Genomic DNA, 26,667 nt, shown 5'->3' with positions numbered 1-26,667 from the left:
TAAGGGAGTCAAAACTTTCCTCCTTGTATCTAGTGTATAGACAAACATTAAAGAAAATGAGCAGAAAATATCACTGAGATGCAGAAAGTTTGTGTGGGGGTTTCCTCTTCTAATAGGATTTACCACTCTCATTCTAGGGACTTAAAACTTCAAGCTTATATAGATTATTACTACAGAGACTATCCAGCCCTCGTCAAAACCTCTCGACAGACTTGCATAATTGATCAAGGTGAGTGTAAGGCTTTGCAGAGCTGGATATTCAGTGATTGTGATGTGAAGATTCTCTCTAACACTGACCATATCAGGGACTTTTCCCTTTAAAGCTGGTCAGGACTTAATCCCAATATACAAACCCATGCTTATAGTGCTGGGGTTGCCTTGTTGCTTTGTTTTTCATAACTTCCTAAAAGGACTGGAATGAAGAGAGCACAGTATAGCCATAAGTGCCTCATGGGACGCTCTAGACAGCAAGAATTTGGCAGGGAATGATGGTTTCGTCTTGGCAAACTCCTAACTCAGACTGGCTGAGAGCTCTTGGCTGCCAGTTGTCTCACATCTGGTAGTGAGCTATGCCCCTCTGGTGGCAAGTACAGCTAGGCCGGCAGGCTCCCCATAGAGCATAAGAACCAAGTCAAGGCTAACCCCACAAATCTGAAATAAGGTCAGATGGTATCTTTGCACCTGTTCAGTGTCCTGCCAGCTGGAATTCGCTACTCAAGGAAGGACAGCTACTGTTAGTGCTGACCAAAAAAAGATCTTACAGCGTTGCTCAGGCTTTGCTACTCCTGGTTTTGGGCAGACAAGGCATAGAGGTTGTAATTACATTATCCTCTCATTTAAGCAATTTAATGTTGCTGATTTACAGGACAGGGAGGTTTGAGAATTGCTCTGTATTTATTTCTTTTCATCATGGAGTGAGGTAACTTTCCTGTTCTGGACAGATAGGAAGGTGTCAGATTTTTACTACTGTCCAGCTATAAACTTCCACCTAACAAGATTGAGCAGTGTCACATTTTGGGGAAATACTGTATTTTTATCCTTAGAAGAAGTGCTGTGCTTGCTTTTGGAATAGTGGAGAGCTGTTGTGCACTTGCCATGAACTCATTGTCATTGCTTTTCGTATGATTAAGTCCAAACAGGTTTCATGCACCACCCCTCATTTTTTTCTGCTGAGCCTCCAAGTATCTTTCAGTGGCTGAGTTCCTGTCTGAAGGGAGGAGGAGTGCAGCCTTATCCTTACTTACCAGGAATCTGTGAAAGGAGCAAACTGGTAGTACTGGTATGTGCTTTGGTAAAGAAGATACAGTTTAATTCTGTCAACACTGTGGCCAATTTGCTCCAGCTGCTTAATTTCCTGCAAGTGAAGTGCACACAGCTGGGGAGTCAAAGAGTAGAGGGTTTATTTGCAGTGGGGTCATACTGGAGGACCATTGAGCCTGTGACAAAGAGCTCTGCTGGGGCTCTACTGTTGGGAAACTTACACATCTGCAAGTGTTCCTGCTCCATACTAACACAAAGAATCATAGAACAGAATCATAAAGGTTGGAAGAGACCTTCAAAATTATCAAGTCTAACCATTAATCTAGCATTAATCAATGATGAATTGAGCCATTGACCCGTAGTACCCTCTAGATGCAACCATTCAGCCAATTCCTTAACCACTGAACAGTCCATCCATTGAATCCATACCTTTTCAACTCAGAGAGAAGGATGTGGGAGACCGTGTCCAAGGCTTTGCAGAGGTCCAGATAGGTGACATCCATTGCCCTTTCCTTGTCTGTTCATGTCATCACTTCATTGTAGAAAACCACTAGGCTGATCAGGCAGGACTTGCCCTTAGTAAAGCCATGCTGGCTGTCTCAAATCACATCCCTGTCCTCCCTGTGTCTTATCAGAACTCCTAGGAGGATCTGTTCCATGGTGCCTCAGGCGTAGAGGTGAGGCTGACAGACTGATAGTTCCTGGGGTCCTCCTTTCAACCTTTTTAGAAAATTGGTGTTTCCCTTCTTCAGTAACCAGGGACTTCACCTGACTGCCAGGACTTTTCAAAGTCCTCAGGACTCTGGGACACATCTCATGAGGTCCCATAGACTTGCATATGTTCAGGTTTCCCAGGTGATCATGAGCCCTGTCTTCACTTAGAGTGAAGCTTTTGACTTGCTCTTGGCTATAATTTGGGGAGCTCGTTTTACACTCTGTCCATTTCTTAACACAGAGGGCAATACCTCTACCCCTCCTTCCATGTCCCTTCTGAGCAGCTTGTAGCCATCAATAGCTGCATGCCAGTCATAGGATTTGTCCCACCAAGTTTCAGTAATGACCACTATGTCATAGCTTTCAAGGAGCACAGTAGCTTCCAACTCCTCCTATTTGAGATGTGGCTTCACCAATGTTGAGTATGGGGGGGACAATCACTGTCCTAGTCCTGCTGGCCACACTATTGTTGATCCAAGTGTGGGATGCTGTTTGCCTTATTTGCCACCTGGGCACACTGCTGGCTCATTTTCAGCTGGCTTTGAACTTCCAAGTCCTTTTCCACTAGGCAGCTTTCCAGCCACTCTTCCCTAAGCCTGGAGCACTCATGCCATCAGCAGCCAATTTCTCTAGAGGGATGCTGTGGGAGATTGTAAGATGCTTTACTAAAGTAAACAATATCCACAGCCTTTCCCCCATCCACTAAGCTGGTCACCTTGTCATAGCAGGAGATCAAGACCTGCCTTTCATGAACCCATGGTGGCTGTGCTTGACCCTCTGGTTGTCCTGTGTGTGTCATGTGGTGGCACTCAAACTAATCTGCTCCATAACCTTTCCTGGCATCAAAGTCAGGCTGACAGGCCTGTAGCTCCCCAAATCCTCCTAACCTTTCCTGTAGATTGATGTCACACTTGATAACTTACAGACCTTACCTGTCTGCATCAGAGTCTCTTGGGTATCCTTGTGCAGTGTCAACCTCTCTGCAGGGAGAGGAGTACATACTTAGCAGAGCAAATCTCTATGAGTCCCTCCTTTTATTGCTTCAATATTACTGGAGGGGGTGGATGGGTTTTAGTAGCTGGGAGGAGGTATTTCAGATTGGGAAGAACAGCTCATGAGCAGCCCATGCTTCACTGCTTATGTGTTTTTTTTTGTGGTTTGCAGTAGTGGCATGTGCAGAGTAATAATGTGACTTCAGGTTAACTGTAGTTTGTGAGTGAGAAGCTCCCAGCTTTCTTCTTGAGTGTGTGTCAACATCAATAGTTCGTCGCATGAGTAGCTCTCAGTGCTGATGTTATCTTCTAGTCAGCCTCACTAGCTTGTTCACTAAGCATTTAAGGGAAAAAAAATGCCAGTACAGGGTCTGAAGCAGAGATGTTGAGCCTGAGGTGGGTGAAGAGCAAAAGAAGGAGGAGAAACTGCAACTCATCTTGGGTTAGAGTTCCTAGTATGAACTACCAGGAATCAGCCTGTCCTCTGCTTCAGTGTGTGGAGGGTTGGAGTAGCAGCACTGAGGCTTTAAACAGTCTTTTGCCTTTGGCTTGGCAGTATCAAGAAGTGTAAACAGTGACAGATTGCTTTGATGTTGCTGGCTAGATGGCTGAGATGGACTCTGCTTTGCATCGGGACCAACTTTTCACTTAGAGCCGTTCCGGTGGAGGAAACCAAGTGAAAAATGGTGTGTGTTGATAGGAGTGGTTTGCAAGAGAAATGAAATTTCATGTGAGAATCATGGGAAAGATGACCAGGAATGTGTTCTTCTGTTTAGAAGATCATTTTCTTTTGACCTGTGATACAGTTACTAGAGAAAGTTCTGTTGTTTCACGGTGTCTTTTTTCCAAGTTTCAGGATAGAAATCTAAGGCATAGAAGTTTACTTGCCTCAGTTGTTTCAGTCTCCTTTTCCTAACAATGTTTTCACACTAAACCTGTCACACTAAGTTCTGAAGTTATCTTCTGCCTGTTCTGACAGGTGACAGCTGCACACTGAGTAACTTTGTGTTATGATATTTCTCTCCTACCCAGAGCGTGGCTCTGTACATACTGGGTGATGAGAGCGCTGTGTCTAATGAAGCCTCACATTATTTGTACAAGATTACATCAGGTAATGCTGATTTGATGCCATCATAGCATCTCCTCCTGTGCTTCTTATGTGCTCTCCTTTTGCTCAGAGAATGTGGAAGTAATGTGGCCTTGTCTCTCCTAGGACAACGAAAACAGCAGGCAGAACAGGATGACAATCGGTACGAGCAGTCATTTTGGTATTACTTCAGACTCAGAGGCTTTTACTTTTTGCTGAGTATTTTACTAGCTTTTATTGGCTTCACCTTTATTCCCCTTTATTTTACAGGTGCAGTTTCAGACAGAGCACATCTGTTTCCAGCCTGGCTGAAAAGTTAGTTATTTGGATGACAGATGTAGGTAAGAGCAGTTCAGAATGGTAGCAGTCACAAGCATTAGCCTTGTGCTTGCAGAGTATGAAACACGTTTACCTACTTCTGGTAAAACAGAGACCCCCCCTTAAAGCTTTTAACCTCCCCCCCTTAATTCATTTTCAGGTTTTACCTTAAGAGATCTGGAATCTCTTCCCTTTGGTGTAGCTCTTCCTATTAGAGATGCAATATATTACTGCCGGGAGCAGCCTGCCTCCGACTGGCCAGAAGCAGTTTGTCTCCTGATTGGGCGCCAGGACCTGTCCAAGCAGGCGTGTGAAGGGAACCTGCAGAAGGGTAAATCTGTGAGTATGGGCATAAATGGATTTTGTGGTGCTGGATACAGGGCAGAACTCTGTGTTCCAAAACTTCCCCACTATCTGCTGATGCTTGGGACACCAGGAGGTGCAGCACTGAAGATGAAGGACAATGCAGTGTTTACACGCACGTGATGGTTTCAGTCTGAAAACCAGAAGCCAGCCCAGGAAGAATAGATGTGTATCTGTAGAAACTGACAATATAAGACTTCATTGAGGCATGGTGCTCAGAAATGTTGTCTGCATAACTATGTGCTGCCTCTAGGTCCTCCTGTCCATGATGGTTGTTAGGGAGGTTTTGATACTCAGTCCAGAGACTCTGCCATTGAAGCAGCAATGGCACAGGGAGAAGGAAGTGGCTGCTTGTCAGTCTGGTTCTTTCTTGTGCCAGCATGGCTGGTATTTCTCCTCTGCAAGAACTGAGTTCTGAAATACACTTTCCATATTTCTCTTCTTGCTCAGAAATTATTTAGTTATTTGTATCCTGAAGTAAAATGAAAACAGACTTGTGTTCATTTTTGCTTAAACCTTTCCTTCTGATGGTGGCAATCAGTAGCATCTTGGAGTTGTAGCTCACTGGAGTGTCTTTTATTGAGGACACTCTGGAAACCAGAACTCTTAAGAGAATACTGGCTAGTGGCATACATAAAAGCATTTAAGAGTAGCAGATTGTAGCCTTTTCAGAAGTCAAGAAGAGGGTTTTTTGCTCTCTTAGCTTTGAAGTGATGTTATTCCATTTATTTTTTTTGTAAGAGAGGCTTCATGACTGACTCCATAATCAAAGAAGCTAAGTTATTTAGCAGAAAAATAAGCTGTGTGTTCAAATCCCATGTACCAGCACTCCTTAAACATCTGCTGTATTTTCTGCTGGTGAGCTTCTGCCCAGCCATAACGGTCCAGAATCTGAGAGTGACAATCAATCTGATTTTATCACTTACTTTATAACAAAGCCTCGAGTATATGCTGCCTTAAAAGGATGAAATGATCTTCACACACCAAATTGTTTGTCATTTCTCAGGAGGGCAGGGTGGAGCTTCCTGTTTCAGAACGGACGCTGGCTCTATGGGTGGTGCAGTTATGTATTGAGATTTGCTGCATATTTATCATAAGAAATTAGTTTTCATTCATCAGCTGTTAATTTCCTGGGGTCAGGTGTTAGCAGTGATCCTCAGGAAGACCTTGTGTTCAATCTAGTCTGTGATTCTGTGTCTTTCAGCTTGCTGAAATTCTGAGGTACTGAACAGGAAAAATACCCAGTTCAGAGAGAGTTCTGGAGTGAGTTTGTTCCTGAATTTGTCACTTCCCATGTTATTTTCTAAATGAAACTCTTAATTAGATACATTCTAATATGAATAACCAGCAGAATCATGGTGTGGGTTGGAGGGGACTTCTGGGAATCCTCTAGTCCACCCCTTCTGTTAAAGCAGACTCACCCCGAGCAGGTTGCCCGGGATCAGTGTGCAGGTGGATTTGGAAGCTCTGGAGAAGGAGACTCCACAGCTGCTTTGGGCAGCCTGTTCCAGTACTCTGGCACCCTCACAGGAAAGAATCTTTTCTTCATGTTCTGTTTGTCCCCATTGCCTCTTGTCCTGCCACTGAGTACCACTGTAAAGAGTCTGACACAATCCTCTTCTGCAGGCTAAAATGCCTTAGGTCTCTCAGCCTTTCCTTGACAGAGACATGGCCCAGTTCCCTCATCTCTGCAGCCTCTGCTAGACTCTCTCCAGTAATTCTTGCCTCCTTTGAACTGGAGAGCCCAGAACTGGACACAATATTCCAAGGGTAGCTTCACTTGGGCAGAGAAGAGGTGGGGAGGAGCTCCCCTCAACCTGCTTCTTCATATACTCCAGGAGACCATTGGTGTACTTGGCCATGAGGGCACACTGCTGGCTTATGGTGAACTTGCCCACCAGCACTTGAAGGTCCTTCTGCACAGAGCTGCTTTTCAGCAGGTCAGCTCTTAACCTGTACTGGTACCTGAGATTGTTCCTTTTCAGGGGCTGGACCCCACACTTGCACTTCTTGTACTTCCTGAGGTTCCTAACCCCACTCCAGCCTATCCAGGCAGTACTGTCTGATGGTGTGTTAGCTACTTCTCCCAAGCAAACTCCCTTCATACAGGTCGTTGAATAGTGTCAAAGATCTACTAAATCTTCCAGAGAAAGACCTCCACAGTGCCTCTGAGCCAGGAAGTGTTTTGGTAGTTTCCTGGTCTTGTAGCTGTAGTGTGGAAGTTCAGAAGACATCCTGGTACTGTAGTGAAACCCGGGGTGCCTGCTGGCAGCAAAGATTTGGAATTTGCTGCCATGCAGGCCTACTGTTCCTTTGATTTGGCAGCTGGATTTTTTGCCAAGGTTGTTGTGGAGGGGAATCCAGATCAAAGCTCTGATTCACGAAACATCAATGAGTAGAAAAAATGACACAGATTTCTGAACAGAATGTGCAGAGCAGCAGCCCTGATCTGGGGGGGTTGAGGATCAGTAGGTACTGGCACTTTCAAAAGCAGATCAGGGGACTGCCTGCTCCTTCTGGATTTTAACCTCCCTTTTAATACACATCAAAATGCTCATCTGGTTTTCTGGCTTTCACTGCTGAGCTTGAAGGGCAAAAAAATAATAACTAAATGCACGTGTTTCACAACCATCACAGCTAGTTGTGTAGGCAGGGAGGGGAAAGCCCTTTTCTGCTACTGCTCTGAAACAAGAAATAGGTTTGAAAGAAAGAGAACTGTTTCATCTCTCACCTCTTCAAGCTCATCAGTCCTTGCTCAGCAGCCTTTACTGCATCTTTGTTGTTTTTAAGGTATCATCTCCTCCTCTCTTGATAGTTATTTATCCCATTTAGGTGTGCTAAAACATTTGATCACAATGCTCAGATCTCCTTGTGGCTAAATGAATTACAGGATTGTTTAGGCTGGAAAAGACCCTTAAGGTCATTGAGTACAACTCTTAACCCAGCACTGCTAAGTCCACTGCTAAGCCCTGTCCCTCAGCACCACCTCTACACATCTTTTAAATCCCTCCAGGGATGATTATTCAACCACTTCTCTGGGCAGTGTGTTCCAGGGCTTGACAACCTTTTCAATGAAGAAGAAATTGTTCCTGAAGTCCAGCCTAAACCTCCCTTGATACAACCTGAGGCCTCTTCCTCTCATCCTGTCACTGCCTGCTTGGGAGAGCAGACTGATGCCCACCTCATTACAGTCCCCTTTCAGGGATTTGTAGAGAGCAGCAAAGTCTCCCCTGAGCCTCCTTTTCTCCAGGCTCAACACCTCCAGTTCCCTCAGCCCCTCCTCAGAAGACCTGTTCACTGGACACTTCACCAGCTTCTTTGCCCTTTTCTGGACACACTCCAGCAGCTCAATGCCCTTATAATGAGGGACCCAAAACAACTCAGTATTTGAGATGTGAGCTCGCCAGCACCATGGGGAGACAGTCACTGCCATCATCCTGCTGGCCACACTATTGCTGATTCAAGCAGGATGCTGATGGCCTTCTTGGCCACCTAGGCACACTGCTGCCTCTCTTCAGCTTGCTGTCACCCACCATGTCCTTTTCCACCAGACAGCTTTCCAGACAGTTTTCCTCAAGCTTGGAGCATTCCTGGAGTTGCTGTGACCCAAGTGCAGAACCCAGCACTTGTTCTTGTTGAACCTCATCAGTTACATTAGGAGAATGTTGGGAGTGACTGAACAGTGTTGTTCATGGTCGCACAGATCTCAACCTATTCTAGTTACAGGCCCATCTAAGCACAGGTTAGATGGGCAGGCACTCTGAAGTGCTGAGTACATTCAGGTTGTGGTGGTGGTGGAGTTTGCTGGCTTTCTGATCATTACCAATACTCCTAGGCAGGACTAGAAATCACTTCTCTCCTTCCTCTTTCCCTTGCAGTCTGTGGGCCCAGTGCTGTCTTCTGATATTCCTTCTGGAACGGAATCGGAAGAGGATGAGGATGGCATGAATGACATGAATGAGGAAGTGATGTCACTGATATGGAATGAGGATTTGAGGGTGCAGGAAGTACGCAGGCTCCTGCAGAGTGCCCGTCCTGTGCGTGTCAACGTGGTGCAGATGCCAGAAGCCAGCGACCATGAGTACATAGAAGAGAAGGAAAACCGGTAAAAGCCTTCCCTCTGCCCAGCAGGGTTTTGTTAGTGGTTCACACAGCTGAAAAAGTGCTTGATGAATTTTGGTGGCTTAAGGTTTGCTATGTTAAACCAGACAGGGTCATGTGTTTTAGTCTGATTTGAATGTTAAAGCAGGCTTGGGTGAAGGGCAGACAGAGGAGGATTTGGTTTCATAATCAAGTCTTTGAAGCTTAAAACTGCTGTGTTTGAGTTGAAGGGCTCTCCACACTAGAGCAGCGTGTGGGCAAGATGGTTTGTTTGAACCCTGAACAGCAAACTGAGATATGCTCAGTTATCAGTATGAGTTAGAGTTTGAAAGCAGATTGTAGGCTTTTCTTTGTCCACCTAAAAAGCATGAAATACACATGAGACCTAATCTGTGGAGAAAATGTTTCTGTAGAAAGCAAAGTATTGTCCATCCCCTGCCTAACACTGGAGAGCCCTTTCTCCAGGGCTGATCTTAAGCCTAAGGCAGACTTGGGTCACAGAACCTTATCAGTTCCACAGAAATCAAACTCGCTGTCCTATCTCTCTTCTGACACTGAAATCATTGTATGTTGAGTGGCCTCAGATTTGACCCCATCTTCTTTGTTCACCTGGTTTGGGAGCGTTTAGAGTGTCTTCTTTAAGAAAACCAAAAGAATAAAGCAAACTTTAGAGCATCACTAACATGAAAAACACTGCAGAAGTAGGAAGCTGAAGACATGTCTAAAATGGTCTGACCTGACAAGCTGAGTAATTTAACAAGTCTAGAAAGTATTTCCAGAGTAAATCATAGAGAACTGTGGTCAGCATTCTTGGAAGCACACCATTAGTTCTGCACACAGGTTATTACTAGATGTGATCACTAGTCATAGCAGGATCCCCTAGGGTGATGAGATTTGTTTTGCTTTCTCCTTTCACCAGCTGATACAGCTGCTGAATTGTCCATGAGGGAGATTTGTTTCACTGTAAAGGAGAAACAGTGGCAAGTTTGAACCTGATGTCAGCTCAACTGTATCTTTGAGATTGATTGTGTAAGGACCAAAGCCTTAGTTCCAATGTTTGGCCTACTCAGAAAAAAAACCATGATCTTGTCAAAAAACCCCAGTTTGTCCAGGGCCTGTAAGTTCATTTTCTATCATGTATTAAGCACCTAGCTTGGTTTTGCTTTCATCTCCCCCACAGGCTGTTACAGCTTTGCCAGCGAACCATGGCGCTACCTGTGGGACGAGGAATGTTCACTTTATTCTCCTATCACCCTGTTCCAACGGAGCAGTTACCCATCCCTAAGCTGAATCTAACTGGTATGTTGGTCACAGTTTCCTTCCAAAGAAATTCAGTCTTTGGCAGAAAGTGATGGAGATTTCTTTCTGAACCTCTTGTAATTTTTGTAGTAGATTGACCTGGGCAGGCTGGAGAGTTGGGCAGAAGGGAACCTCATGAAGTTCAACAAGGGCAAGTGTAGAGTTTTGCATCTGGGAGTGAGTTACTCCATGCTCAGTACAGGTTAGAGGCTGACCTGCTGGAAAGCAGCAATGTGGAAAGGGACCCGGGAGTACTAGTGGACAAGTTCACTGTGAGCCAGCAATGTGCCCTCATGGCTAAGGCAGCCAGTGGTCTCCTGGAGTGCATGAAGAGTATGACCAGTAGGTTGAGGGAGGTTCTTTTTCCCTCTCTACTGTGCCCTAGTGAAGCCACTCCTGGAGTGCTGTGTCCAATTCTAGGCTTCCCAGCTCAAGAGAAACAAGGAATTTATGGAGAGAGTCCAGCAGACACTATAAAGATAATGAGGAGACTGAAGCATCTTTTGAGGAGAGGCTGAGTGATCTGGGGCTGTTAACATGTCTGGAGAAGAACAGACTGAGAGGGGATCTTCTCAGTGATTTATCAGGATCTGAAGGGTGAGGCACAAGGGGATGGGGCCAGACTCTTATCAGTGGTGCCTAGTGACAGGACAAGGAGCAGTGGGCAGAAATTAGGACACAAAGTTCCAAACATAAGGAAAACTTCTATCCTGTGAGGGTTCTGGAGCACTGGAACAGGCTACTCAGAGAGGTTGTGGGGTCTCCTCTGGAGACTTTCAGAATGTACCTGGACATGTTCATACCAAACCTGATCTAGGCAAATGTGCTTTTGAGAGGGGTTGGACTGGATGACCTCCAGAGAGCACTTCTAACCCCGTTATGCTGAAATTCAGGAATTCCATGGTGTTGGGATCTCTCAGATCAGAAGTGTTGCCTGGCGATTCACTGGGCACCCTGCTGAAGCTGAGAGCTGTTTCTGAAGCAATTTGGACTCACCTAATTGCTTTAATGATTCTCTGGTTGGCAGGTCGTGCTCCTCCTAGGAACACCACTGTTGATCTCAACAGCGGGAACATTGATGTGCCTCCAAACATGGCTTGCTGGGCCAGCTTTCACAATGGGGTAGCTGCTGGCCTGAAGATAGCTCCTGCTTCTCAGATAGACTCTGCCTGGATTGTCTATAACAAGCCCAAAATTGCTGAACTAGCAAATGAATATGCAGGCTTTCTCATGGCTCTGGGTCTCAATGGACATCTCACCAAACTGGCCACTCTCAACATACACGACTACCTGACCAGGGTGAGGCTTGCTTCATGAGAAACAATGTCTGTAGGACTTGAAGAAGAGAAGAAAAGTCAACAGATTTCTTGGAAACACTGAACTGGAAGTTACTCCTTCAGTGTTAGAAGTGCAGGACTAGAAGCCAGAATTCACCATTCTCTAAAACTTGTTTCCTTTCTCAGGGCCATGAGATGACCAGCATTGGGCTGTTGCTTGGTGTTTCTGCTGCCAAGCTGGGCACAATGGATATGGCCATTACACGTCTGCTGAGCATCCACATCCCTGCCCTCCTGCCACCAACTTCAACGGAGCTGGATGTGCCCCACAATGTGCAGGTGGCTGCCGTGATAGGAATCGGCCTTGTCTATCAGGGTACTGCTCACAGGCACACAGCTGAAGTTCTGCTGGCTGAAATAGGTAGGTGCCAGTACTGAAAAGCATTTTGGTGTTTCTCCTGTCTGTCCAGGAGGTAGCTACTGAAGATGGGGATGCTTTGTGGGGAAAAAATACTTTCCTCCTGCAAGGACAGTCAAATTTTAGCTCACTAGGTTGCAGGACATGCAGTCCTCATGTTCTAAATTCTCCTGTTTGTTGTTTAAGGCCTTCTAAGCAGCAGTCTTTATGAGCTGATTTGGATCAGTACATTCTGGATATGACTTCTGTCCTCATCCTGTGCACAGTTCTTGTGATTTTATTTGTAACAGTTAAGCTCTTGTTCACATTCATATGCAACTTTGGTTGAAAGACTGTGAGGAGACTGGGATAAGTTTTAAGGGTGAATTGTATCTGTTATGTTACTGGTACTTTGATATGTGCAGGCTTTTCTAGCAACAGCTTTTTGGACACTGCTGGCAACTTTTGGATAGGTTCAACTATAAGCAATGGCAGCATGGCATTTTCACTCTCTCTCTGAACTGCAGTTCATCATCCAGTGCTTCTGGAGGGGTTTGTTGTTTGGAGGTGGATGAGTTAAGTGACAGTTAATTCTAATTCTGCTGACAACCTTCCTGACTTTCCTGAGAAGGGACAGACTCTTTATTTTTCTCATTTCACTAGGAATGTAGTGCTTCATGAAACAATGTTTTCTTCACTGCAATTGTTAAAACAGGAAGTTTATTGTTCTGTTTTCTCTAGGGCGTCCCCCTGGACCAGAAATGGAGTACTGCACTGATAGAGAGTCCTACTCACTTGCATCTGGGCTAGCCTTAGGCATGGTGTGCTTAGGGGTAAGCCCTCCTCATTTCAACTGCAGTTAGTAGAAGAATCATTATTTATCATAGTATCATAGTATCAGTCAGGGTTGGAAGGGACCACAAGGATCATCCAGTTCCAACCCCCCTGCCATGGGCAGGGACACCCCACACTAGATCAGGCTGGGCAGAGCCTCATCCAGCCTGGTCTTAAACACCTCCAGGGACAGGGCCCCAACCACCTCCCTGAACAACCCATTCCAGGGCTTCACCACTCTCATGGGGAAGAACTTCCTCCTCACCTCCAGCCTGAATCTCCCCACCTCCAGCTTCATTCCATTCCCCCTAGTCCTATCACTCCCTGAGATCCTGAGAAGTCCTTCCCCAGCCTTCCTGTAGGCCCCCTTCAGATACTGGAAGGCCACAATGAGGTCACCTGGGAGCCTTCTCTTCTGCAGACTGAACAGCCCCAACTCCTTCAGTCTGTCCTCACAGGAGAGGTGCTCCAGCCCTCTGAGCATCCTTGTGACCCTTCTCTGGACACCTTCCAGCACCTCCACATCCCTCTTGTAATGGGGAGGGGTCGTAAGAGCTGTGTCACCCTTGACCTTTGGCCTTCACAGGGGAAGGCACATCCTTGTTTTTTCTCTCCTTTCCTCAGCACGGCAGTAATTTGATCGGCATGTCAGACCTCAATGTTCCGGAGCAGCTTTACCAGTACATGGTTGGAGGTCACAGACGGTTCCAAGCAGGCATGCACAGAGAGAAGCACAAGTCTCCCAGTTACCAAATCAAGGTATATGTAAGGGTTTTTCACTCATATAAGCTGAAAATAGAAGTCTGAGAGTTGTGTATCTCGATGCACTGAGTGGCTTTGAATGTGCTACAGGTTGTTGCCTTCCTAGTCAGCTGGTCTGAAAGTCTGCCTTATGTTTCCACAGGAGGGAGACACCATAAATGTAGATGTTACTTGTCCAGGTGCCACACTTGCACTTGCCATGATCTACCTAAAGACTAATAACAGGTACTGGCCTTGGAATTGTGGAAATAATGGTTTGGAGCACAAGCCCTGTGAGGAGAGGCTGAGGGAGCTGGGGTTGCTTAGCCTGGAGAAGAGGAGGCTCAGGGGAGACCTTCTTGCTGTCGACAACTCCCTGAAGGGAGGTTGTAGCCAGGTGGGGGTTGGTCTCTTCTCCCAGGTGGCCAGCACCAGAGGAAGAGGACACAGTCTCAGGCTGTGCCAGGGGAGGTTTAGGCTGGATGTTAGGAAGAAGTTCTTCACAGAAACAGTGATTGGCCATTGGAATGAGCTGCCCAGGGAGGTGGTGAAGTCACCATCACTGGAGGTGTTTAGGAAGAGACTGGATGGGGTGCTTGGTACCATGGTTTAGTTGATTAGATAGTGTTGGATGACAGGTTGGACACAGTGATCTCAAAGGTCTTTTCCAACCTGGTCTGGTCCATCCCATTCCATAATATGACAAGAGGAAATGGCCTCACATTGCACCAGGGGAGGTTTAGGTTGGACATTGTGAAGAATTCTTCCCCAAAAAGCGTTGTGGAGTCCTTGAATAGGCTTGCAGGGGGGTTGGTGGAGTTGCCATCCCTGAAAGGCTTTAAAAGACTTGTAGATGGGGTGCTGAGGGATGTGGGTTGATGGTGACCTGGCTTAACAGCTGGACTTGACCATCCTTTTTTTCTAACCAAAAGGATTCTGTGGTTCTCTGAAGTGCTCAGACATTTCACAGTAACTTTTGCTAGGAATTTAAATTGCTCTGAATTGTGTGGCTTGCTGGTTTTTGCATTGCTGAAATAAGACCTGGAAAACCTGTTCCTTGACTGTGCTTTGCAGATCCATTGCTGACTGGCTTCAAGCACCAGACACCATGTATTTGCTGGACTTTGTAAAACCAGAGTTCCTTTTATTGAGGGTAGGATTATCCTTGTGTTTCATTTCTCCATGTGTGTTTCCCGATCAATTTAGTACATTAATAAATGCTATTGGTATTTGTGCTGGGGTTTTTTGTTTGTTTGTTTTGGGTTTTGGTTTGGTTTGGTTTGGTTTTTTGTTACCTTTTTACTTTTTCACTTTCTCAGACCTTGGCCCGATGCCTGATTCTGTGGGATGACATCTTGCCCAATTCCAAGTGGGTGAATAGCAACGTGCCTCAAGTAGGTCTTTACACTCACTGTGCTTCCTTTCCAGTTTCCCACTGGGTTGTTCTTTGTGTGAACGTTTCCCTAATCACATGAGCTGCACACAAAAGTGTGCATTAATCCTCTTCACACGACAGAGGTGCTATTTTACATAGGATTTCTGCATCCTTATTGGAGACTCCCATGGCATCATTGTGCTAGAGAGGAGAGGATTGAGGAGGGATGCCACTGTTCAGGACATAAAATGGTGCCAGAGAGAGAAAGGGATTCAGTTTTCCTCCGCATTGCCCCAGGAACAAGCCAGGTGCAAAACTGCCGTGAGGAGGCTTCAGTTGAGCATTACAAAATAACTTAGATAAATATCTACCAGAACTAGAGGATACTGATGGTGTATCTGGCCTCCTGAGGGCTCATCCTGGTGTTTTCTCTTGTGTTGGAGTACAAACAGTAACATTGTGCTTCTGACATAGTCTTACTGTTGTTGTAGAAACCTTTAAGGGACCAGATAAGGAGCACTTGTACCATTTTGGATCAGAAATACAATGGAGCAGTAGTGTGTAGGGGGAAAAAACCAGGCCTGCATGTGAAACAGACCTGTTTTATATTACTTTATGAACCCTCAATGCCCAGTGTTTCAGGTAATCAATCACTTTGCCCTGGATGAATTTCTCTCTCTTACACTTTCTGTAGATCATAAGAGAGAACAGCATCTCTCTGCAGGCAACGGAGCTGCCTTCATCTGAAGACCTGAGCTTGGAAACGCTTGCGTAAGTGACATGTCAAAACTCCTTCTGAAAGACAAAGCTGGACTCTAGCTAGAGGTAGCAGCATGCAAAAAAATATCTCCCTTGATGCTTAGGGAATTCTACTTGCTCAGTTTTCCCTTTTTTAATTGTAAAGGAGTTTGTCTTGCTTATTCAGATGAGGAAAAGATAAACATGTAATCATTTCCTGTCTGTGTTGCTTATTAGGCAGGCTCACGTCTACATCATTGCTGGGGCATGCTTGTCACTGGGATTTCGATTTGCTGGCTCAGAAAATCTGTCAGCATTTAACTGCTTGGTAAGAGGTTCTTCTTTTTCCCTTCCAATTTCCACAGAACTGTAACCCATCTTTTGTATCCATGTTTAGTGTGCATTTCTTTCCTTTGCAGTACAAATATGCAACAGATTTCCTCAAGTGTTTGTCAGCACCAACAGCCTCAGTAGTAAGTGCTTTCTGGTTTTCTCTCAATAAAAAGGAGGCTGTCTTGTGTGAAGTACTTTGATAACCCTCACCGAAACCCTAATGAAAGCAAACCCATCCCTTTTAGTTTTCTGTATTACAGGCTGTGTATAGAATGTGGCAGGGCTGTGAATCATTTGTGTTCAGAACTTTGCTGTTCCCCTGCTCTCCCTGATTCTGTGGAATGTGGTTTTTGAACCCTGGGGTAGAAAGCAGTATGTTAAACCGACCAGAAGTGTGTATTTGACCACAGAATTGTAAGAATGCCTTTCCTTATTCTACTTGAAGACAGGTCACTATAATCTTGAAACATGCTTGAGTGTCTTGCTGCTGTCTCTTGCCATGGTGATGGCTGGTTCTGGAAACCTGAAAGTTCTTCAGCTTTGCCGTTTCATGCACAAGAAGACAGGCGGAGAGATGAACTATGGCTTCCATCTGGCTCACCACATGGCTTTGGGGCTTCTCTTCCTGGGAGGAGGAAGGTAACTTGCCATTTCCAAAGACCTTTCCCCCTGCTCCCTTTCCTCCTGCCTTCCCCCCACCCCAACCCTTGTCCACCTTTCTTCTCACACTTCTGCAAAAAGTGGAGCAGGGTGTGAATTCCTTAATTGTATTATTATTGTTTAACAGCATAGGAATGCATAAGATGTTCCTTACTGTCAGTGAAGGTTCTTTGTTTTCTAGATGCTGCATTACTTAAATACTGTAATAATGCTTCTGCCTTCTGTCTCATTTCTCACCACAGTGTTGTATTTATTTATTGACTGCTGTAGGAACGTGTGTCAGTTTCTCTCCTTCATGTCCTACTTTGCTGCCTTCCCTTCCCTGAAGCACAAAAGCATTTTGGACACCTGTGCTACTGGCCAGTAATCATGGAAGCTAATAAATAATGTTTTTTGACAGATACTCTCTGAGCACTTCAAATTCTTCAATTGCTGCTCTCCTTTGTGCTCTGTACCCTCACTTCCCTGTTCACAGCACAGACAATCGGTAAGGGCTTGCTAGGGTTTGTATTGCCTTAAGCTAAATCCTCTTCCAAAAGAGATTATCTAGAAGCAATTTTTCTGTTGCTTTTTTTTTTCCCCTCTAGAAAACTTAAAACAATTTATTTTAGTTTTTCATAAAGGAACTTTACCTGGGGGGGTGGAGGGAAACCTACCAAAAAAAGTGGAAAATGAGAGAGATAAGAGAAGATGTAAGACGATGGTAGCGATCTGTGATCAGTCAGGAAGTGCAGGCAGGTTTCTTGAGGCTCTCCGCTGTGCTCCTGTGACTCGGCTGTTCCAGTTTGCTCAGCTGAGAGAGATCTTGTGCAATGTCTGTCCATTTGTGACTTGCAATCAGTTTTAGTTAAGAGTCATAGAATCACAGAATTACAGACATGAGGTCAAGTTCTGTTAGCCAACCCATGCAGGGTAAAAACAGAACGTAAAACCTGCACCACCACTACAGATTTCAGTTTCATCCATGGCTGTATTTGGTTGTTGAGCTGGGTGTAATTTGGTGTCTGGGGACCATCCTCTGCCTGTGCTGCACAGTGCTGAGTCCCTTATTCCCCCACACAGGTACCACCTTCAAGCTTTGCGTCACTTGTATGTGCTGGCAGCGGAGCCAAGGCTCCTGACGCCGGTTGATGTGGATTCGAACACTCCTTGTTACGCGCTGATCGAAGTTACCTACAAGGTATGTGTACAGGAGGCAATGACAAGCCAAGGCCTTTGGGAAGGAAGGTGTGGCAAACTGAGGAGTCTGACAGACTCAGTGTCGTTGTGGCCACCACACTCAGGTTTGTTTTCAGGTCTTCTAACAGGCAAGTGTGTAATGACAGACCTAGGATCATGGTTCTCTTGTTCTTAAAGAAGAAAAGCTTTCAAAGGCAAAGAGGTAGTTGGAGCCACCTGTGCTTTTAAAAGCCTTGTCCTAATGCTGCTGAAACAGGCATCTTAGTCTTTCTGCTTGGTGATTGTGTTGTGTGTTTTCTGGGGAAGGGTCCTTTCTGCAGGCTTATACAGGCAGGTAATGCTCATGGAAGGGCTAAAGAAAGGATTCTTGGAATTTCAGGGTAGAAGAGCTCCAGCACAGATACCTTGTTGTGGCAAAGGTTTCAGCTGACTTGTGCCTGGTTTGCACAGCATTCTGTGTTGACCCATCCATGGGAAATACACGTTCAGTATAGGCTGGTGTTTCTTGACATTAAAGGTAATGCGAAGTCGCGTATTTACTCAGCACTCGGGAACAGAAAGTGGCTGACTTCTGCCAAGGGAGTTGTTACAAATAATGTGCAGGTTTTCTTTCTTCTCACACAAAAATGAACTTTAATAATATGTGACTACTGGTGGCCTTTTAAAGGGCACGCGTTGGTACGCAGAAGCCACCGAGGAGCTGATGGCACCCACGCTTCTTCCAGAGCTTCACTTGCTGAAGCAGGTAAGTGAAGTTTCTGTTTTGATGAGGAATTCAGTCACCCAGGTGTTGTGTCACAAACACAGAGAGTGGCTTTTGTTTGGTTCTCTGCCTAACCATAGCCAGACTCTGGACAGTGCTGTCCCATATTAGTGGTTTCAGAGGCAACTCTATCCTTATGGAGCACATGTTGAATTATGCTAAGGACTTATCCTTGGTCTCAGTCTCATCAGATCTTGATGTAGCAGGTTGTTCCTCATGCCAGGAAGCTTCACTGTAGGAGAGGCAAAGCTAGGTGCTCTTGGGTGGGTGGCACTATGAAAGGGCACATGTTCTTGTAAGGGCCCAGGAAGAACTGTAGAAAATTCTTTAATTTTACGATTCTGGTTCTATCTAGTAATAAAATTGCTTACATTGACAGATCAGAGTGAAGGGACCACGGTACTGGGAATTGCTGATAGATTTGAGCAAGGGAACGAACCACCTGCAGTAAGTATTCTTTGCAGTGCCTGCTGAACAGTGGCCTTGTAGTAATGCTTTTTAATTCTGCTCTGTTTTTCAAGCCTCCTGCACTTGTAACACCTACAGGTTGGAAAGCAGCCTGGTTTTGGTCGTTTCGCTGTTGTGCATTTGACAGCACTTTAAGGGTGAAGAAGGAAACTGCATAGTTGGTTTCACATATTGATGTGAATAATTCATGCGAAAAACAGGGCAGGGGAAAACCTGCTCGTAAAACCGCAGATATTGGCAGCGGGATCGAGCACTGTCAGAAACCTCCTTAAACTCATGGTTTTAGTTTAGTTTTGAGTTGGTGTGATGTCATGTTTCCCAGACTGTTGATGCAGTAGTTGGCTAACTGTCACTGCTTTGTGAAGTACTACTTTTTCTCATGTTACGTGCAGTGTACAAAGCGCTGCTTGCTGCCTTTCTGCTCTGAAAAACAGAAATCTTACTGGAACACAGGATCTGTGGCCAAAATCATTCTCATCTTTGGACTTAACCCTTGGTGTAACTCTTCACTGTGAGTAGTGTAGAAGTAGCCAGCTGCATCTTTTGTAGTCACGTGGGGTTTTTGAGTTAATTTAAATGGCACTATTGAGATTACACTGAACAATGCAGCATCAATGGCTCCATGCCTTTACAGATGACAAATGAGACTGAGCTGGAGTGCAGATCCCCCCGTATCAGGAGCCGCATGCTGATTGAGCTGCTACACCAGCACTGGCAAAAGCCAGCTTCAGCCTTGAGTGTCACTTTTCCTCTGGGTCTCTATATTGTAGAATCATAGAATTGTTCTTTAGGATCATCCAGTCCAGCCATTATTTACCGACTCTGGTGCTAAATCGTATCCCTTAGCGCTGTATCTGTATGTCTCTTGAACACCTCCAGCCATGGTGATTCAGCCATCTCCCTGGGATGTCTACTGCAGTGTTTGATGATGCCTTTCAGTGAAGAAGTTTCTTCTAATACCCAATCTAAACCTTTCGTGGCACAACCTCAGGCCATTTCCTCTTTTCCTCTCACTTGTTACTTCAGAGAGAGACCAACACCAATCTCACTGCCACTTCCTTTCAGGGAGTTGTAGAGAAGAGACAATCTCCTCTTCAATCTCCTTTTCTCCAGCCTGAATAACCCAAGTTTCCTCAGGCATTCCACAGAAGACCTGTTCTCCAGACCCTTCAGCTTCATTGCCCTTCTCTGGACTTGTACTTTCTTGTAGCAAGGGCCCCAAAAGTGAGCGCAGTACTTTGAGTCCTTTGAATCTCTCAGCTCTCACATTACATTTTGCCCCAGCCTTTTAAGATTACAGGAACCTGGGTGTGCCAGGAGGAAAATAGAAACATGAGAAATCATTTTTCCCTCTCTTACCACATGTGAATTGCTAAGTAGTTTCAATACAGATAATTTTGTTATTTGAAGGGTTTAAGTTGTTCAAGCCAGTGCCTACAGTTCACGGCGAAACTGAGACTCTAAATCGATGACCGTGCAGCGGCTTGGCAGTGGCATAACTGATGTGCTTTTGTTGGTGAGCTTGCTCAGGAATAGCAGGATTTGGGGGGGGGTGAGTTTGTTACAGGGTGGTGTTTTCATCACAGCACACCTTTAAAGCTGTGGATACCAACTTTCATGGTTTCCGTTGTTGCTGGGAGCTCATCCTTGAAGAGTAACAAGAATCTGTATTGGCTTCAGGGAGTTACATTCCTTATCTCATAGAATCAAAAACTGGTTTGGGTCAGAGGGGACCTTCAAAGGTCATCTAGTCCAATCTCCTGCAGAAAGCAGGGACATCTGCAACTAGATCAGAGCCCCATCCAACCTGACCTGGAATGTTTGTAGGGATGGGGCATCTCTGGGCAACCTGTGCCAGTGTCTCACCACCCTCAGAGTCAATTTCTTCTTTACAAGTAGGGCTCATGCCTTTTTCATCACCATTGCCTGCCATCACAGCACTGTTTGATGCCACCCTGCCTGAAGACACTAAAATCTCTATGTATACGCAAGTGGGGCAGGATTAAGATAATTGGGACAAAGCCTAAAGAGGGATGTTATGGCACAGGAGCAGTTGGAGGCTGCATTTCCTTTGCAGATCTGCCTCACATCAATTGAAAAAGCACTGTTGTTATTTCAGATCAATTCTGTCAAAGGGTGGTGTCTTATACGTGAAGCTGAGAGCTGGGCAGCTCTCCTACAAGGAGGACCCGATGGGCTGGCGCAGTCTACTGGCACAGACTGTTACCCACCGAAACTCTGAAGCTCGGGCATTCAAGGTATCCCTCCCAAACTGCCTTCCTGCCGGGAATGCTGCCTCTATCAAGGCTGAGGGAAGCATGGCAGGTCATGCTGTGTTACTTATTTCCAGCTCTGAGTGCTGAAGGTTGGTTGAGGAAAAGAAAGCCTGGTGGCTTTCACAGGGATGCGATAAGCTTAAGCTAAGAGCAGCTGCCTGAGCATACGTGTGCAGTGGGCAGGCAGAAGTGTCAGGCGCAGTTTGCCCACTGTGTGCTTGGGGTAGGTTAAAGTCTTCTCGCTGCTGTGCTGGGGAAGGAAGGGTTGGGTATAAATTGTTGTTCCATTCATGCAATAAAACCAACAGGTTCATTTTAAGAATGGCTCTTTGCTCTGTTTTTCAGCCAGAAGCAATTTCAGCTTTCACTTCTGATCCGGCTCTGTTTTCATTTGCTGATTACTTCTGCAAACCGACAGTGAACTTGGGCCAGGTAGGATGCCTAGAGATGGGCTAGCATGAATTAAAACTGAAGGAGCTGGGGTTGTTCAGTTTGGAAAAGAGGAGGTTGAGAGGAGACCTCATTACTCTCCACAAGATCCTTTCAGGTAGTTGCAGAGAGATTGGTGCTGGTCTCTTCTCACAAGTAATTAGTGATAGAACAAGAGGCCTCAAGCTGTGACTGGGTAGGTTTTGACTGAGCATTAGGAAAAAAAATTTCATGGAAGGAGTGGTCAGGCATTGGAATGTGCTGCCCAGGGAGGTGGCTGAGTCACCAACCCTGGATATGTTTAAAGGTGGTTTGGATGTGCTGCTTGGGGATACGGGTAAGGGGTGAACCTTGTAGAATAGGGTTATTGGTTGGTCTCAGTGATCCTGAGGGTCTTTTCCACCCTGAATGTTTCTGTGGTTCTTTGAAAAGGTGGAAAAAATCTACATTAAACTGAGGAACAGAATTCAGACCTCAAAGTATGGAGGACAAGGAATATTCTAAGGAAAGCCTTGTAAAACAAAGGGGTGAAACAACATTGACCCTGTAGTTTTTGTGGGATTGGTTTCTTTGTTTCCCACTGGTTATATCCAGTTGCTGCCAGTCAGTCCACACCACTTGTATCCATTAGAGAAGGTGTTTAACAAACACCAAGGGCCCTGCTCAGTGTCCTGAAGCATCCATGTGAAGTCAATGCAGGAGGATTGGGGTGCTTTGCACTGTCTCTCCTTGCACAGAGTGACTTACGGGAGGGAGTAGAATACAGACGTGTTATGCTGAGGTTTAACAAGCCTGAGACTGGAAGCAAACTGCTATTTATGCAAGATGAGTGCATGGGTTGACTTTAAGGGAAGGAAACATAAGCAATGCAAGAACCCACAGATGAATTGTATCTAGCATGTGTCCTTTGTTAAACCCGTGTCTTTTATCAGAAACAGGAGATCCTGGATCTGTTCTCCTCAATCCTTTACGAGTGTGTTACCCAAGAAAATCCTGAGATGCTGCCCACGTACATAGCAATAGATCAGGTGGAGTAAACTCTTCTTTAAAGCTAAACATGAAATGAATGAATGAAAATGGAAATGACCCCAGCAACATTAGCTGGCTGTTATTCTTGATAGGCCCTCAGAAGGGCAACCCTTGGCCTGGTGAGGCTTGAGGATTCATTTACCTCATGGTTACGACAGCAACATTTCTTTCCTCCTCCAGTTCATTGTCCCCATCACTTTGTATCTCCCTTCTTTTAGGCTGTGAGAAGATTGGAAAGAAGAGAAATGTCTGAGACATTTGAGCTGTGGCAGATAAAGCTGGTGCTAGAATTCTTCAGTTCCAGAAGCCACCAGGAGAGGATGAGCAGGAATCCAAACCGAGGGCTCTTCATGAACTCCGAATTTCTGCCGGTGATGAAGTGCACTATTGATAACGTTTTGGATCAGTGGCTTCAAGGTATAGAGATGATAACTTCAGTCCTGCAGCTGTATTCATGATTCAGTGTGGAGAGATGGAGACTCTTTCCAGCAGGCTTTCTCCTTGGAAATGCTGTTGTCTTGCACTTGTTTCCTCCCTCAGATTCTGCCCAAACTTCATGACTGTCTTGTCTGTTACAGCTGGAGGGGACGTCTCTCTGCATTCCTACTTAAGTGGCCAGCCTGTGGAGGAGTCTCAGCTGAGCATGTTGGCTTGCTTCTTGATTTACCACTCTGTCCCAACACCAGCTCAGCTGGCTGCTGGAGGCCTGGAAGGTGAGACTGGAGTGCAGGGCAGTGCTCTGGACTTGCATGGACACAGGGTCCTGAGTTTGGCCTTGTATACCTAAAGGAGCATGAGGGGAGGCTTTGTCACTCTCTACAACTCCTTGATGGGAGGTTGGTGCAGGATGGGAGTCAGTCTCTTCTCCCAAAGACAAGCCAGAGGATAAGAGGAAATGGCTTCAGGTTGCATCACAAGTGGTTTAGGTTGGATATTTGGGAACAATTTCCTCCCTTCAAGAAGGTCCTGCAACAGACTGCCCAGGAAAGCGCTGGAGTCCGCATCCCTGGAGGGTTTGAAGAGACATGTAGATGTGGTGCTGGTTGACATGGTTTAGTGGTGTCTTGGTAGTGCAGGGTTAACACTGGGACTTGATCTTAAAGTCTCTTCCAACCAAAACCATTCTGTGATTACGTGCCTGTATATCCTGTGACAGCATGCCTTCCCTCTGAGAGCTCTTCCATCCTTTTTTATTCTTTGACAATTGTCTAGGGTTGGGATAGAAAAGGTAGAAGCTTTATGCAGGACTACAGAAGACAGACTTAGCCTATACAAAAAAGTCTTGGCTGTTTTCTGACCTGTGTATAATGATGTCCTCTGGGGCAGCAGAAGCAGAGCAGAAGAGCTGTCAGAGGGGAAAGTGTTCTTTTTGCGGGGCCAGAAATACCCTGAATGTCCTTACATCTCTTTCCTACAAGCAGCTGGTCAGAGCGATCAACTGCCTTTCTAGGTTTCTAGTGCTCATCTGATTTGGGATCCAGGGAAATTCTGCACCCTTTCACTTTTCTCCTGCCCTCTATCACCCCACTGTGGGGATATACCTGTACCCCTCTGCTTGCCTGAGCTTTCTCAGGTCACACAAGAAACGCCGTGGGACTTTGATTTGAGGAGCTCTGTGGCTTGCTTAGGAATGCAACATGAATGCTACCACTTCGGTGGTGAGAGGAATCTGCTGCTGAAAGGCTTCCCACAGGCCAGTGCAGGCTCATTTTCTCTCTCTCTTTCCTCTCTTTAGGGAGCAGGAGCTTCTCCGAGCTGCTGTTGAAGTTCAAGCAGTTGAACGTGCCGGTTCGTGCCTTGCTCCGGCTGGCTCCGCTGCTGCTCACGAATCCACAGTCCATGGTGCTATAGGTCCGCAGCATTCCTTCTGCAGCAGAGTGAGCCATGGGGCATGACACTGCCGTGCAGAGCTAGGCAGCCAGTGACAAATTCTGTCACTCCTTAAACAACAGACTTCAAACTGGACCCTGGATGAGGTGACTGGGAGCAGGAGTTATTTATAGATTGTTACAGTGAAATAAAACCTGTAAGAGTGAGCTGATAATAAATTTACTTTTGTACCAAAGGGACGCTTACAAACGTGTCTTCTGGCGGTGACTTCCGGAAAGGCCTTGGCTGGGACCCAAACAATTCCTTGGGTTTTAACTTCTTTGTGTGCAATGGGTCAAAATCCACTTCCAGTGGTGCTGGAGGTGTAGGGAAGAGGCAGCCCAGAAGACACCAAGCTTGCTTTCCTCTCAAGCCTGGGGCTGGAAGGAAGCACACGTGACTCTCCACGCTGTGTGCTTCATGCCAGGTGTGCTTTTCAACCCTGTCTCACTCACAGGATTTATTTTTTGTCTCATGAAGGCTATTCTGGCTCCTCCGTAGCTGTGGCCTGCCAGGATCTGAAGGGGTCCTACAGGGCTGGGGAGGGACTGCTCAGGATCTCAGGGAGTGATAGGACTAGGGGGAATGGAATGAAGCTGGAGGTGGGGAGATTCAGGCTGGAGGTGAGGAGGAAGTTCTTCCCCATGAGAGTGGTGAAGCCCTGGAATGGGTTGTGCAGGGAGGTGGTTGGGGCCCTGTCCCTGGAGGTGTTTAAGGCCAGGCTGGATGAGGCTCTGGCCAGGCTGATCTAGTGTGGGGTGTCCCTGCCCATGGCAGGGGGGTTGGAACTGGATGATCCTTGTGGTCCCTTCCAACCCTGACTGATACTATGATACTATGATACGTGCTCTGGGAGTGTGAATTCCTCTCCTCACTGTGCTGTTTACATCACTTTGTTTTGCTTTGTTTTCTAAACTTTGTTCTGCAATTAGTCAGTGGATGCTGAGAGGACACCTGCTTCCACCACGCTGTGCTACGATGTCTGGGCAAGAACTGAAACTACTTACAGGCAATTTAAATGATTGGGCACACATCTGTGTTGCCTTCAGCTCTGCTGTGCTGCCTGATCTGTTTCACCAGAGCCCTGAGCGAGGAGCAGTGCTGGTTGCATGTTTGTTGAATTTATCACAGAACAGGTGGAGTTAGTTCAGGCAGAGTTTGAATGAGTACTACCAGAAAAGCAGCCACTGCCAACCTCTTGGGCTCTGAAGCTTCAAATTGGGATTTATGCTGATCTTGGTCCCTCATTTTCCCAAACCCTCAAGCAATGAAGCCAAAAGGTTTTAGGGAGGGGACAAATTGGTGGAGGGAGAGAAGAATGATTATGAAGCAAGCAGAAGTAAACAAAAACATCCAAACTTTCTAAATGTTATTAAACAAAAACCCCACCCTGTTCAATGTGTATTCCCCAAGGTGTTTCATTTTGAAGGGCCTGAGTTCCAGTTATGTGTGATCCATGACAAATCCCAGCCCTCAACCTTCTTTTTAAGCTGTTCAGAAAGGAAACAAGATAAAACCTCAGTGTTTTATTTCAGAAGGCTGAGTCTTCAGTCGGTGTGATGGACAAACAGCTCAGAGACTTTGGAGCAGCATCACCTCGGGGTGACAGTGTCCCCCATTCTGCTGCTGTTAGGATAGGGGCTGCAAAAAAGGACGACACAAACAACAGGGGCCAGAGGGATGTGTTCTGAGGGAAACTCCTGCACAGAGCAGAACAAGAGTTTGCTTTCCTCGTCTTGCAGTGCTTCTGACGGCTGGAGACTGGAGAGGTGGGGGTTTAGTCCTTTAAACAAAAAGCACAAATCACTTATGCCAAAGGTACCTTCTTTGTTTTGTGGACTGTGTAAAGCTTTTACAAGCATGGGAAATTTGGGAGCCATGAGGTCTGGCTGTGTGATTTTTGGACATTCCTTCCCCTGAGCTCAGGGGTGCATCTGTGCTCCCCAACCTCGGTGCAGCTTGCAGAAGTTGTTCTCTTCGCTCTAAACTAGGGAAATGTGAGTGTTAAGCACCCACTTCCCAAAGCAAATAAAACTCTGCTTTTCCCAGCTCTGCACCCCTGATTCCTCTGAGCACAAAGGCTTTTAGCCTCCTAAAGCTGCTACCACAGACACAATTAATTGCTCTGTGACTTTTTTGGGTGGAGGAAAAGCAGAACCTGTAAA

At 46.0% G+C, this 26,667-nt stretch overlaps 1 protein-coding gene across 2 annotated transcripts in view; it reads left to right on the top strand.

Annotated features, from left to right (window-relative positions):
• Positions 1–24,712, top strand: part of ANAPC1 (anaphase promoting complex subunit 1) — a 34,945-nt gene extending 10,233 nt beyond the window's left edge. Inside the window, exons 19-47 of one of the 2 annotated variants that reach the window (XM_068153349.1) lie at positions 138–229; positions 1,131–1,279; positions 3,999–4,077; positions 4,180–4,216; positions 4,324–4,394; positions 4,532–4,710; positions 8,613–8,839; positions 10,016–10,134; positions 11,162–11,433; positions 11,598–11,832; positions 12,550–12,641; positions 13,267–13,401; positions 13,547–13,629; positions 14,458–14,536; positions 14,703–14,777; positions 15,453–15,529; positions 15,734–15,824; positions 15,916–15,969; positions 16,275–16,468; positions 16,890–16,976; positions 17,552–17,669; positions 18,336–18,413; positions 18,811–18,878; positions 21,019–21,157; positions 21,521–21,607; positions 22,537–22,632; positions 22,852–23,050; positions 23,212–23,346; positions 24,369–24,712. In XM_068153349.1, coding sequence (XP_068009450.1) covers positions 138–229; positions 1,131–1,279; positions 3,999–4,077; positions 4,180–4,216; positions 4,324–4,394; positions 4,532–4,710; positions 8,613–8,839; positions 10,016–10,134; positions 11,162–11,433; positions 11,598–11,832; positions 12,550–12,641; positions 13,267–13,401; positions 13,547–13,629; positions 14,458–14,536; positions 14,703–14,777; positions 15,453–15,529; positions 15,734–15,824; positions 15,916–15,969; positions 16,275–16,468; positions 16,890–16,976; positions 17,552–17,669; positions 18,336–18,413; positions 18,811–18,878; positions 21,019–21,157; positions 21,521–21,607; positions 22,537–22,632; positions 22,852–23,050; positions 23,212–23,346; positions 24,369–24,484 — 3,463 coding nt within the window. In that variant the 3' untranslated portion in view covers positions 24,485–24,712. The other variant, XM_068153350.1, reaches the window with a different exon arrangement.
• The last annotated feature ends 1,955 nt before the right edge of the window (positions 24,713–26,667 follow it).

The sequence above is a fragment of the Melanerpes formicivorus genome, unplaced genomic scaffold (genome assembly GCF_026170545.1).
Source record: "Melanerpes formicivorus ecotype bairdi unplaced genomic scaffold, bMelFor1.0.p_v2 SCAF_25, whole genome shotgun sequence".
Taxonomy (NCBI): Eukaryota; Metazoa; Chordata; class Aves; order Piciformes; family Picidae; genus Melanerpes; species Melanerpes formicivorus.
Note: the sequence above shows the minus strand (reverse complement) of the source record. Positions and strands in the feature narration are given on the sequence as shown.